The sequence below is a fragment of the Bos indicus genome, chromosome 8, assembly GCF_029378745.1.
Source record: "Bos indicus isolate NIAB-ARS_2022 breed Sahiwal x Tharparkar chromosome 8, NIAB-ARS_B.indTharparkar_mat_pri_1.0, whole genome shotgun sequence".
Taxonomy (NCBI): Eukaryota; Metazoa; Chordata; class Mammalia; order Artiodactyla; family Bovidae; genus Bos; species Bos indicus.
Genome location: NC_091767.1, coordinates 63,635,527 through 63,649,601, shown reverse-complemented (window position 1 = coordinate 63,649,601; position 14,075 = coordinate 63,635,527). Strand labels below are relative to the sequence as shown.

The following is a 14,075-nucleotide window of genomic DNA, read 5'->3' as shown; positions in this document are numbered from 1 at the left end:
GCAAGGGTGGGAGAATTCTAGGGCGGAGCCCCCTTTGGGAATGGGGACACGGGGGAGGTCAAACGCCTGGAGGGGGCGATAGCACACGCAAGGTGAAGACTCCAGGCTCCTGAGGTTGGCAAAGGAAAGCTCAGACTAGAGGGAAGAAGGGGGCTTTCAGCCAAACCTTAAAGGCCAGAAACCTCAGCACCAAAGGGCATTCAACCGCCGGCGGCATTTTTGGCCGCCGCTTCGGGCTCAGTCACGGCCCCCCAGACACCAGCGTAGAGCAGGGGAGTGTAGGCTGCAGGTGCCTCTAAGGACGCCTCGTGGCGCGCTCGCAGACCAGACCTTCCCAGCCAGACCTCCGAGAGGCAGTCCCAAATCATCGTGCAGGTGCTACAGGAAGCGCTCGGCGAAGCGACCGTGGCCACTGCGTGTGCCAGCACGCCGTGCTCGTTCCTTCAGCCGCTGCCCCCAGGAGCTCAGGTCCAAGCGGTCGCGGGGCAGCCCGCGCGGCGGAGGGCCGGGGGCGCGGGTGTGCGTGTGCTGGGAAGGCGGCCTTCCCCGCGGCCGCCGCAGCGCCAGCGCCTCCCCTCCCCCGGCGCGCACGGCCCGTCCCTGTCCCCGGAGGCGGCCCGAGACGCCGCGGAGCAGCCTTGCCTTCGCCTCCCGCGTTTCCTGCCGCTCGCCCTCCCCCGGCCGGGCTCCAGGGGCTGCTGCTGAACGGCTCGCGGCGGGAGAGCAGCTCAGAGCGCGCACGGGGGCGGGCGGAGGCGGCCGGGTTCGGGGCGGCCGCGCAGGAGAGAGGCGCGCGCGGAGACGCCGGCCCCCCTCTTCGCGTTTGCTCGCTTGCTCCCCGCCTCCCGCACTCTGCTCGCTCCCACCCCTTCCCGGCGTGATTGATCCGTCACGGGCGCCGCCGCTGCCGCTGTCGCTGCCGCCGCGGCCGTTCTGTGCCTAGCCGGAGCCTGAGCCCGAGCCGGAGCGGGGATCGGCGCCATTGCGCGGGCGCCGCGGGGAGATCTTGGCGCGGGGCGGCGGGCCGGGCCAGGCCATGCGGGCCGAGTGAGCCGGCGCCCGCAGCCCGCGGCGCGGCATGGCTTCCCCGCCTAGCTCCGGGCAGCCCGGGCCGCCGCCGCCGCCGCCACCGCCGCCCGCGCGCCTGCTGCTGCTCCTGCTGCTGCCGCTGCTGCTGCCGCTCGCGCCCGGGGCCTGGGGCTGGGCGCGGGGTGCCCCCCGGCCGCCGCCCAGCAGCCCGCCGCTCTCCATCATGGGCCTCATGCCGCTCACCAAGGAGGTGGCCAAGGGCAGTATCGGGCGCGGCGTGCTCCCCGCGGTGGAACTGGCCATCGAGCAGATCCGCAACGAGTCGCTCCTGCGCCCCTACTTCCTCGACCTGCGACTCTACGACACCGAGGTGAGTGTCCGGCCGCCCGCGCCGTCGGGGCTGTAGGGGCAATGGAGGAGGGCGTGTTGGACAGAAGCAAGCTTCGACCCTTGGGCAGAGCCCTCATTGAGCCTGCCGAGGGCACCTCAGGCTGGGTCTCAGTGCTTACCCTCTGGGTCCCACCGGGCTTGGCTCGCACAGCTGGTGCCAAGATTTGCTGAGCATCTTTCCCCTCTGGGATTGTGTATGTGTGTATGCTTGTGGGATGTGGGATAGAAAACTAGGGTCTCCTTTGCCCAGAGAAAGAGTGGAGAAGGTGGTAACTGAATCTCCTGAAAGGCCTGCAGTGGTCACCCCTGCCCAAGTCCCGCTGGTGGGGCTGTGGAGTGCTAGGTGGGAAGAACAGGCGCATTGACTATAAACTGGGCCATCAAGGGCTGGAGAGGCCACGGGCCTGCTCGCGGGCCTCAGAAAAGCCGAGCTGAGCTTTTGAGGTCCAGAGGGCTCGGGGACCCAGGGGCTGGAGCGCGCATCAGGGCCGGGTGCCTGGTGCGCGCCAGCAGCTCGGAACCCGCACCGGTCCGGCTGGTGTGGGGCTGCCGGCTCTGCAGCGCTGCTTGCTGCCTGCAGGTGCCTGGCGCTGCCTGTGGCCCGAGCGGTTTCCTGAGGAGACCCCTTCCGGTTAGTTGCTCAGAGTGTCCCGAGCAGGTCTCACCCCGGACCCGCGGGAGTGTGCAGCCGCGCCGAGGCTGGTGGCCGGGCGGCTGCCGGCGCAGTTTCCCGGGGCGCAGACTTGAAGCACGGACTTGGAGCGCAACCAGTCGGCTTGCCTTCTCGGCCTCTTTCTCTGAGGGGAGCAGAAGAGCCGAGAGATTTCCGTCCTAAGCCCTCTCCTTACACCCTCAGCTTGCGTTCCAGCTGTTAGCAACAGCGCACATCTCCGCCGGCCCGAGAACTAGGGTGCGCCGAGGGGGCTCAGAGGAGCAATCGCTGGCCGCGTGAGGTCGGGTTTGCTAGTTTTTCCAGACTGAGGGAGCCCCTACGCTCCGGCCACAGCGGCTGAGACGCGGCCTGAAGGGGGCAGTGATTTCCTGTGCAGAACGCTCCGTTGGCGCCTCTTGCACCGTGCCAAGCTCGGCCAAGGCAATGGGTTTAATTGACCCGGCTTCCTGGGGCTCCCTGGGCACTTCTGCTTGAGTACTGGTGCAGAAGGGGAGGGGAAGGTCGTCATGCCACGCTGATCGGGCACCCCAGGCTCCACTTCCTTCTCTGTGTGACCCCCACCCCACTCCCCCGCTTTTGGGTCCCCGGAAAAAGCAGAAATTTGGATTGCATCTTGTTTCCCTCCTCCCCCCTTCACTGATGAACCAGTCTGCTCTGCGATGTAAATAAAAGGTGAAGGAACGGGTGGCAGTTGGTGGCGGTGCACGGAGGTTGCTGCAAGTGGAGAGGCTTCCTTTGCCCTGGGAGGATGTAAGCTGGGAGCTGTGCAGAGCCAGCCCCTGTGGAATCATCTCTGAATGACATTCCTGTCTTCTCCAGAACATTTCAAGTTCTCTGGGGGTACTTGTCCGACACACATAAACAGAGAGGGCAATGCAATTATACGAGCCATGTCTTCTGGGTACTGTTTCTCTGTTGCTCGATCTTGTTTTTTTTGAAAAGGACACAGGAGAGCGGGTTCTTTGGAGACAAAACCATTTATGGACAGGGCAGCCCTGTTTGCATCATCACCAAATATTGTCAGCTGCATAATGTTTTCACCAATTTATTCCATTCAGAAAGCTTCCCTGAAAGAGATTTCATATTAGCTTGTTAGTGGCAGCAAAGGGAAGGGTGCTCAATTTCAGGATGTGGGTTGATGCTTTTATATTTTATTTTTCAAGTGTGTCTTGATGACTTTCTGAGTGAGAGGGGGCCTAAAGTCAAGAGGATGAGGCAGTCAGAAGGCACTTGAGCTCGAGGGAAGGAGGGCAGAGGGTAATCTCAGCCTCATGCAAGCAGAGGCATTTCTAGCCATTTGAAGGGGCACAGGGCATGGGCTTTGGGGTGGCTCTGACCTGAGTCTGGTCAGAAACCTAGTATCTTCCCCATGGTGACCTTGAGCAAGGGATTTAATCTCTCTAAGCCTAGATTTCCACTTCTGAAAAACTGGGACTATTACATGTACTCCGTAGGATGGTATTGTGACGCTTAAGGGAGATAACTGGCTGGAATGGAAAATGCCTTGAGCTGGCAGCGCAGCGGCCAGTCCTCTGTCTGGCATGCTGTAAGTGCTCAATAAATGTTTCCTGCCTTCCTTTCCTTTCCTGCTTTCCCTTTCCTCTGTCCTAGATTCACAAGTAAGACATTGCAACTTTAGATGTGGCAAAATGGTCACCACTAAAATGTTGTTTGCTTATTTGTTTTTCCTCATCTCATGAAGAGTCAGTGAAGTTATCACCAGAAGAAAAGAATCTTGGCTTAGAATCAGATAAATATGTTATCTCCTGCCATGAGGTGTCACAGTTGGGAGAACACCCAGGTGATAGAATACTTAATTTTTTCAAGTGGCCCATCTTTATAGAGTAGAGGGACTTTCTTTCTAAAGCCAAAGTAAAGGATCAGGCTGGGTAATTGCAATAAAACCTGAAGGGTGTTTGGGGCTCGTCTTAGAGCGTTTGGACCCTATTTTATTCAGATAGGATGTCTTTATGGATTGAATGTACTTTTCAGTCACTTGTTGACAGTGTCACTTGATTTGTATAGACTTGAACACAGGATGAATGTGGTGAGCACATTGTAGCAGACTTTGCTATCATTTGCTCTCAGTCAATGGCCAGAAACTGGGCAGCCAGGATGGACCTCTGTCCACACAACCTTCGAAGAGATGGAGATCAGCAAGACATGGGTTAATCTGATCAGTGGGACCAGCCTGTCTCCATAAAGGAGCCTCCCACACACACTTATTCAGTTGCCCCTCTGCTGTAATTAGAATAACAATAAAGGATCAAAGCCCCACTCAGTGCCATGTGTTTGTAAAAATGAAACATCCCAGCAGAATATCTGCTAGGCAGGACCTCTCTTCTTTGGTGTACCTCAAATCACTTCAGCAAATACTTCTTTATGTATTCCAAGGAACATTTGAATATATAAAAACACAAGCAAGACAACAGAAAATACAGATAAGAGGAAGCATCAGAAACCACATAGAAAAATGGGCGTTATTGAACCCAGAACCTGGGCTAAGATGACTGTTGCATTTTTGTGAATTAAGTTTTAGCTCTGAGCGTCTTGGCAGTCAAGGTTAAAAAGTAAACATGGGGGATTAGATTACTTATATGTTTGTCTAAAAGACTCTGAGGGACAGTTTTTTTTAAATAAAAGTTTTACAGCTTCAGAAATATTCTTCGTGTGGTTGTTTCTCATTCTTTGGTAGTCATATTAATAAAATTAAATAATAACCAAGGGATACGTTACAAATACTATTGGCTTTTCTGATTTATTTAAAGTAATATTCATTTTGGAAAAAAATAGTAGAGAAACATGAGAAAACTGCATATAATCCACCTACGCAAAGATAATTGCATCTAATAATTAGCATTATTCCCTTCCAGTTGCTGGTGTTTACTATTTTGTGTACTTGAGATCTCTATGCATCCTTTTATATTTTGTTTCATTCACTTAATATTATAGCATGGTTATTTCTCCATGTCCTCAAATCCTCTTTGCAAAGATGAATTTTAGTGGCTGTTTACTATTCTATTCTATTAAATATTAGGCCATTGCCCTTTTGTTGGATTTGTATGTCTTCCCACTTGTTACTATTTTAAATTATTCTGTAATAAACTTGGGGAAAGTTCAGGGAGCCAAAGGAGCACGTTCCAGGTGTGCACCTCTCAGAAAGTCTACCCCACTGCAGGGATCCAGCTTAGAAAACCTAGTGATTGGTGAGTATGTCCTTTCCTTGAGTGGGTTGCCAAATATCTGTTGTCTCATTCTTTGTGCTTTAGAGGGGACCCAAACAACTGTGGGATGGAGGCCAAGCTTTTCAAGGAGGTCTGAGTACAGCTTTCAGTTCAGTTCAGTTCAGTCGCTCAGTCGTGTCCGACTCTTTGCAACCCCATGAATCACAGCACGCCAGGCCTCCCTGTCCATCACCAACTCCCGGAGTTCACTCAGACTCACGTCCATCGAGTCAGTGATGCCATCCAGCCATCTCATCCTCTGTCGTCCCCTTCTCCTTCTGCCCCCAATCCCTCCCAACATCAGAGTCTTTTCCAATGAGTCAACTCTTCACATGAGGTGGCCAAAGTACTGGGTTTCAGCTTTAACATCAGTCCTTCCAAAGAAATCCCAGGGCTGATCTCCTTCAGAATGGACTGGTTGGATCTCCTTGCAGTCCAAGGGACTCTCAAGAGTCTTCTCCAACACCACAGTTCAAAAGCATCAATTCTTCGGCGCTCAGCCTTCTTCACAGTCCAACTCTCACATCCATACATGACCACAGGAAAAACCATAGCCTTGACTAGACGAAGTACAGCTTATTAGGCATTAATTGAGCACTTACTGCATTTATTGGTATTGCAGAAAGAAGGAGTAAATCCAGTCCTGGATTCAGGAGAGGAGCTGGTGGATAGGGAAGAACACAGCAAGCATATGTTTGTTGTTTTCAATGCAAGATAGAAAGTAATCCATCTTGATGTCTGCACATTTCTGTGACTATACTGAAACCCATAGAACTACAGACTTTAAAAGAATAAATGTTATGGCATATGAATTATAGTTCAGTATAGCTAGTTTTAGAAATAAAGAGAAAATGAGGTCTTCTAGGATCAGGCTCACATCTCTGTGGTTATACCCCACTGCCTGGCATGGTACCTGACCCTTAGTAGGTTTACTGCTTTGGAACCTCATTACAGGTGACAGAAACCCAACTTTAACTGGCTCATGTGGCTGAAAAATCCTGGAGTTAGCTGTATTCAGGTATGGCTGAATCCAAGAACTTAAATATCTTAAAAATTGTCTCCCTCTTTGTCTCTTGGCTCTGATTTCCTTTGTGTTTGGCTTCACCCTCAGTCAGTCTCTCCCCATTTGGCTGTACAGATGGCCCCTAGCAGCTGCAAGTTTACACCCTCCCAGTTTAGAAACTCCAGTAAGAAGCGTGTTTCTTTCCTGACTATTGCAGCAAAAATCCTAAGCTCAGTTCTCATTGGCTTGAGTTGGGTCATGTGTCCATCTTTGAACCAATAACATGGTATTGGTGGGTCTGGGACATCCATCGGCCTTTCATGCAGGAACAGGGTGGTGAGGTCAGCCCCATCCAACCACACTGAATACAGAGTGGAGAAGAGGTGATTCCTCAAAGTACACTGGAGGCTGTTAAAGTGGGGTGGATGCCAGGTGGATCTGATCACAGATATCTACTTGGGAAATGCTAAGCTCAAGAAAGAAGCAATAGATGCCAGGAGCATCAAGAGAAAGGGAAGACCACATCTAGATCTCCTGGAAGAGAGGAAGTCAAGATGAGTCTGGAAGGGTGAATATAATGTTGACACAAAGAGGTGTGGGCTCAGGCAGATGGAGGTTGGATCCCAGAAACAATCACCAAGATCAAAGGACAGAGGACACAAAGTGTGAGGTGTGTTTGGGGAGCACTGACCGATTCTGTTTTCAGCCGAGTGCAGGGTTTGTAGGAGGAAAGGCAGTCTGGTGGTGGGTGTGGAAGGCCTTGAATGCCTTGTCAGGAAGGTTGGCCTTCATTTTGGAACAGTGAAGAGCCATGGGAGATTTTTGAACATGAATGTGACAAGATAAAGGACAGTAGGGATGTAGAGACAGGAAGGTAGACAGGAGCAGGAGGAGACAGAGAATCCAGGAAGCTGCTGTAGCAACTGAAGGGGTAGGTGCTGGGCCCTGAGCAGAGATGGAGAGGGGATAGAGGTGCTCTGAGGCCTGACTGGGCAGGAGGGGTGGCAAAGGGGAGCTTGAAAGTGGGGGTGTCTGGCAGACCAAACAGTATCTGAAGTCAGTTGCACTGCAGGGGAACAAGGAGAGAGAGTCCCCGAGGGTATGAGGCTGGGCACAAAACCAGGCCCTTCAGCTCCCTTGGCTCCAAGCACCTGTCGGATGAGCACCTCATCATGTCAGGAGACCTGGGTCTATATGCGCATTGGGTACCGTGTACCTGCCTGGTGACCTTAGACAAGCCACTTTGCCTCTATTTCTTCATCTGTAAAATGGGGCTAATATACTAACTGCCTAATAGGATATGGAGATCAAAGAAGACTATCTGGGTAAAGTAATAGAATGCTTGATGTACTATGCTACTGCTGCTAAGTCGCTTCAGTCGTGTCCGACTCTGTGCGACCCCATAGACGGCAGCCCACCAGGCTCCCCCGTCCCTGGGACTCTCCAGGCAAGAACACTGGAGTGGGTTGCCATTCCCTTCTCCAATGCATGAAAGTGAAAAGTGAAAGTGAAGTCGCTCAGTCGTGTCTGACTCTTCTTGACCCCATGGACTGCAGCCCACCAGGCTTGTCTGTCTGTGGTGCTCAGTAAATATTCATGCCAGTTTTGTCACCAGTCTTACTATTCCTGTACCAAGTGGATATGATGATGTTGACCCACAGAGCTGAATTAGGAATAAATATAATGGATATGGAATCTCAAAACATGATGTGAAGCCATGTTTCTCTGTCATCACTTTCCAGTGCCATGTTGCTGAAAAGGGTGTTGGATAAAGAGGATGTGAGCGCAAGATCTTTATTCATGTGTATCTCCCAGCACATCTTCCATATTTGTCTCTTTCTCCCCTGCTGGACTGTAGCTCTGTGAGGGCAGAGCCAGTCTGATGCCCCAGTGTTTTACATACAGTGGGCATCAGTGAATGTTTGCTGAACTGAAATATAAGTGAATAAATTAGAATCTGCCTTCTGAGTTAGCTTCCCATAGTATGAATGATTTCTCTGGATCACTTCCTCAGAGAAGCTCTACCTCCTCATGACCAATGGACTTAGAAGACCCCATGTATCAGGATTAAGCTGAGCTGCCTCCTGCATGTTCCTACGAGCATCGACCCCCGAGATTTCCTGGTGTGAGGGAAATGCTCTTGGTCATGCCATGCCTACTCCCAACCAATTTCTCAGACCTAGCTAGGCACCCGGGAGAAGGTGCGTAGAATAATACACCTTTAGAACTAGATATTGGGCTAAGACTTTTAGCTCACTACCTATATTTTTAAAGGGCTCTTCTTCATGTGTTTGGCCTCCCTTCTACGGAAGATCATCAACTTCTTTATGCAGAGACGTGAGATCGCAACAGGGAAATGAACAAGCTGAAAGTGTAAGACAGGGGTGAAAATAGAAGCATTAAATAAATTCATTGAGTTTCCCAGGTGGCGCTAGTGGTAAAGAATCTGCTGCCAACGCAGGAGACATGAGATGCGGGTTCAATCCCTGAGTCAGGAAGATCCCTTGGAGAAGGGCATGGCAACCCACTCCAGTATTCTTGCCTGGAGAATCCCACGGACAGAGGAGCCTGGTGGGCTGGTCATAGGGTTGCAAAGAGCTGGACATGACTGAAGCGACTTATCACACACACACACAGAGGATATATAACTTTTGTTGGTTAGGGTGGGCCTGGCAGTGCTGCATCAACAAATCCTGAAATCTGTTTTGCTTGACACAGTCAAATTTATATACTGCTCAGCCAAATCCAGTGTGGGTCAGAAGCTCCTGGGAGGTCCTCCTCCAAGTGAGAACACAGGACTCCAGGCTGCCCTTGTGTTGTCACTCTCCCATCTTTGGCCTCAAGAAGATGGGGGCAGGAAGAAATCCTTAGGGGAAGGCACACGAGATTTTTGGCCATCTTTACTTGGAAGTGGCATGTATTATTTCTACTCATATTTCATTGATCAGAAATAGTTGTTGACCAACCTAACTTAAAAGGAGGCTGGGTTATGTAAAGGAGCATGTGGATGTCACTGACACTTGTTGTTTGGGGTCTGTCAGGAGTTACAGGCCAAGATGGATGTACAGGTCCCAGAGATCTTAGGGGTAATATCCATGAAAGGTAAAAGAGGAGGTAGTGAAAGCCTCAGATCACAGTGCTGTTCTGGCACCTGTGAAAGTACAGGGGAAGGAAGGAGAGCTGGGAGAAGAGCCTCAGAAAGTCTTGGCCAGCCCATTGGTGTGGGGTGCTCCAGAGCAAAGACTGCCAGTTAGAGGGATCAGTGAAAGTAAAAGTTGCCCAGTTATGTCTGACTCTTTGTGACCCCATGGACTGTAGCCTGCCAGGCTCCTCTGTCCATGGGATTCTCCAGGCAAGAATACTGGAGTGACCAGTCTCTTCTCCTGGGGATCTTCCTGACTCAGGGATCAAAGCTAGGTCTCCTGCATTGCAGGCAGATTCTTCACCATCTGAGCCACCAGAGAAGCCTGAGGGATCACATATCGGAGACCAAAAGAACCAGGCTCTAGAATCCCTGCCCAGCTTGGTCACTGGCTGCAGGCTCCCTGGGAAGAATGTGTCCTTGTCTTAATTAAACACTATAACAGATCTTGAAGCCACAGCTGGAGGCTTAGCTGAGGGCACTTGTCCTGTAGATTCTCTCTTTAAAGGAGATCTGACTGGCTCACCTAGATGGCTGCCACAGCTCCACCTATTTCTGCTCCATCATACTAATGCTACATGTTGTGATGGAGAGAGCTTTCTGCCAGGCCCTTTTCTAGGCTCTAGGGTACAGAGATGGATGTGACATGGATCTTGCCCTTGAGGGTCTCACAGCCTAACTGGCGGTCACACAGTGTGACCTGAGCATGGTCAGGAGGGGTCAGGGGAGGATGATGGGGAAGGCATACCCCTTCTTGAGGCACCTGTTTGGTCATTCCCCATGTTGTTTGGGATGAAATGTAAGTGGCTTCTTATTGCTTACTCTTTTGGTTATTTATTTTGGTTCTAGGAAGGTGAGAAAATTAAATGGCATAGTTTGCCCAATGAGCATCGCATTCATCTGCTCCTTTTGTTTATTCTTAATCTCTCTGCTTATGTAACAGTTTGCAATGAGGCTGGTGAGATGCCTTTGTCTCTGTACCTTTCCAGGAGCCAGCAGGTGTGCCAGGCTGAAACAATAGGAGTGTGAGCTCCAGTTGGGGTCAGTGGTCTGGGCTTTGGTGCGAGGTTGGTTGCTAAGACCTCAATGGTCTAGATTCTGGTGCTGGGTTAGTTAATAAGTCTTTGCTCTTCTCTATGAATTTCAACACTGAGGATCTCTGCTCCACTGTAAGCACTGCAAGGGCAGGCACTGGGTGTGTCTGGCTCCCTTGTATACACCCCCACCCCTCTAGGCAGTATCTCAGGGCCAGGCACAGAGCAGGAGCTCAATAAATATTTATTGAACAAGCAAATAGACCTAAAAGCTTGGAACTCAGCTCTCTGATTCGAAGAGGATTAATGGGTATAGTTTTAACAAATTGAGGAAGTGCTTTTTATGCCAAGCCATGTGGGGTGAGCTTTCTGCTTGCTTTTTATTTCTTCTTTGGTGCTTTGTGGGACCCAGGAGTTGTGCAGAGGGAAAAGGGTACTTGTCGGATGCTCCAATAGAGGATTTTGTGCAGAGCTAATGTCAGTCTCCTCTCCCCTGACACACACACACACACCATCCTCCAAGGTCCTCCAATATCAAACCTGGGGAAGAAATACTTTCCAGCATCTAAGAAGTATTATGGTTTTAGGAGATTAGTTTATTGGAGCAATACTCTAACTGGCAGTTGGCAGCTGTAGGAATCAGGTTCTGATACCCCATTCCCACCTCCAGGGAGTATCAGGCCACAGAGACTTGGCTGAGCTCTGGTCCCAGTAGACACTGTAGGAATGAAGCCAAGTCATCAGGCTTGGTGAGCCAGGTAGTCTAGTGGCAAGTCTGAATATAATGAATAAAGTGGTGTTCTGGGGTCCCCTGAACAGCAAGACATATTCCAGGTACCTTGCTCCTGGGCTGGAAGTTTCTGCTCTTTATCCTTCTGTGGTCAGGACTGATTCGGGAACTGGGTTAGCTCAGTCTGGAGGTGACTATTTCTCTGATCTGGTTTTGCTCTGAACCCCAAATCAAATAGCTTATTAGAATCATGTGCAAAGTATGAGTAAATTGGTTATGAGCTGATGTCTGAAGATTTGAGAATTTTTGCTTGAGTCAAGGGCGTGAACGTTGTGACAACTTTGGGGCTGATTGGGGCGTTCTTTTCACCCCACTTTCTACTTTTTCAGTCTTTTTTGAACAGTCTACATTGCTGGAAGGATGAAGTGTCATTGTCATCTAGAAAATTAGTGGTAGATCCAAAATACTGAGTAAATGGACTCATCTGTCTTCATCAGTGCCCATGTTCCACAGCTGCTGGCTGAAGCAGACCCCTTCTCCTGCCATTTGGCAAGGACACCATCAGTCACCGTTCGGATAAAATCTAGCCAAAGAAGGACTTTGTGGAGTGATGCATTATTGTTGTTCTCATGGTGCAGGGTCAGGAGGTGGCAGAGAGAAAATGATATTTTCACACTCTGCCCATGATCCACTTGACTTTGTTCAGAGGGAACTGATTTTGAAAGCAACAGCCATCCTAATAATAATCACTAAATCCAAATCGATTATCCAAATCGCTTTGTTTCTGAAACTGCCCATTCACTGAAGGTTGTCTGAGAATGCCCAGAATTGTTTCAGGGATTTAACTGGCAGACAGGGACGTGGAAGCCCACCCCAGGGCGTGTGATCAGAGTCCATGCACATGCTTCCACCCAACGTGTTGACTTTGATAGACTTTTGGCTCACCCATCACTCCACAGAGTGTCCTCTCAGGGCCCGACTGGCCCTTCTGATCCTCCTTGCTGGACTCTGAGTTCTAGAAACATTGAAAAGTCTTTGGAGAACTTCTAATCTTATTGTCATTTAAAAAAGAAAAAGGAAAAGAAAACATTATTTGCAAGTAGGTGAGGAAAGAGAGACTACAACAACAGTTTCTCACCTTTATCCTGTGCTTAGCATGTGTCAGTCCTGTGTCAAGTACTTATTTAATTCTCACGCCAATTTGATGCAGTAGGTGCTCTTATTGTCTGCATTTTACAGATGAGGCTTAGAGAGGTTAAGTGACTTATTTAACATCACAACCAACCAAGTGGTGAGCTGGGGATTTCAATCCGGATGGTCTGACTTTGATCTCTGCTGCTTAAACTCTAAAGTGAAATAGCATCTTCACATGGGAGCTATCTGCCTCCCATGAAAGCAAGTGGCACGTTTTGTCAGTAGCTACTGCTTCTCTTTTTTTGATGAATTTCACCCAGCTGCTTGCCTCTCCCTTTAATTCAGCCTCATCCTCACCCATTTCCCTGTCCGCCCACTCAGTCACACACAGCCAGCGCTGTACTATCTACTCACTTTAAGTGTGTCTGTCTACACACCTGGCTCACATGGATCTGCTCTCTGCTCCCCTTGCTCCTGCAGAACTTGTCACCTCCTATGTGTTTATTTGGGGCATCAGTGTTTGTGTCTTTGTGTGTGTGTCTCCTTTTAGACTTAGATCATGTCGAGAGCAGCTGTGATGCTTCCTTTATACGTGGAGCTCATACCTGCTAAGCACCTACTTGGTGCCAGGCGCAGTGCTGGTCACAGGGCATGTGGAGGTGAGTCTAAAACAGTGATGCTCTCAAAGGGAGGCCACCAGGGGTTTGTTACGATGCCGCCTAAGAAGCGTGATGGTGCAGCCTGGAGCAGGTGCAGGGGCTGTCCTCCAGAATCCCAGCACACTGGTCAGGTGGCCTCCCTGTTTAATGCCCTGCAGGGGCTCATCATTGTTCTAGGAATGGGAACAGAACTTCTCCCTGTGCCCTTGGAAGCCCTGTGGTCTGCCCCACTCACTCGTAGCTTCATTCCTGAGAACTCTTCCCTCTGTCTCTGGGCCCAGACATGGGGTACTTGCAAGTTTCTCTGGTGATTGTGCTCAGAGAGTGTGCACGGGACCTTTTCACAGGCTGTTTCCACCGTCTGGAAGGGGCTTTTTGCCATCTTCCTTCGTCTTTTAAATACCAGCTCAAGTGTGCTTTCTCTGTCCTCGCTCACTGGGAGAAAGAAACCTCTGCTGCAGTTTCTCTAAGAGTCTTGAACCTTTGTAGTGCTTAGCACAGATGCGATTTTAAATTGCCGGAACGTTTGATCAGTGTTGGTCTCCCCCGTTTTGGCAGGGGACTGTGAACTCGGTTGGTTTGGGCTCGCCATAGTGCGCCACACGGTGTCTAGCACTTGGTGGTGGTTGTGTTAGTTGCTCAGTTGTGTTCAACTCTTTGCGACCCCACAAACTCTAGCCCACAAGGCTCCTCTGTCCATGGGATTCTCCAGGCAAGAGTACTGGAGTGGATTGCCGTTTCCTTCTCCAGGGAATCTTCCCAACCCAGGGATCGAACCTGGGTCTCCTGCATTGCAGGCAGATTCTTCACTGCCTGAGCCACCAGGGAAGCCCTCTGGTGCGAATATTTATTGAGCCCATGGTAGATGCTCATTAAATATTTGCGGAATGAACGGATGAGCGTCGAAGGATTTATGAGGCCTCATCTGGTTGTTTATAATGGCATCTGTGTGTTTTCCCATATTTGTGTGAATGTGGGGAGGACAGCCGGGCACTGTGGAGAGACCATCACACATGGTATCAGAAACCTGGGTGTGTGTGCTGGTGCTACTCACTCC

At 50.5% G+C, this 14,075-nt stretch overlaps 1 protein-coding gene across 1 annotated transcript in view; it reads left to right on the top strand.

Moving 5' to 3' along the window:
• Positions 1-987: 987 nt before the first annotated feature.
• GABBR2 (gamma-aminobutyric acid type B receptor subunit 2) overlaps positions 988-14,075 on the top strand; it is a 369,209-nt gene continuing 356,121 nt past the window's right edge. The window contains exon 1 of the mRNA XM_070794811.1: positions 988-1,399. Within this exon, the coding sequence (XP_070650912.1) occupies positions 1,079-1,399 (321 nt within the window). The 5' untranslated portion in view covers positions 988-1,078. The remainder of the gene's footprint in view (positions 1,400-14,075) is intronic.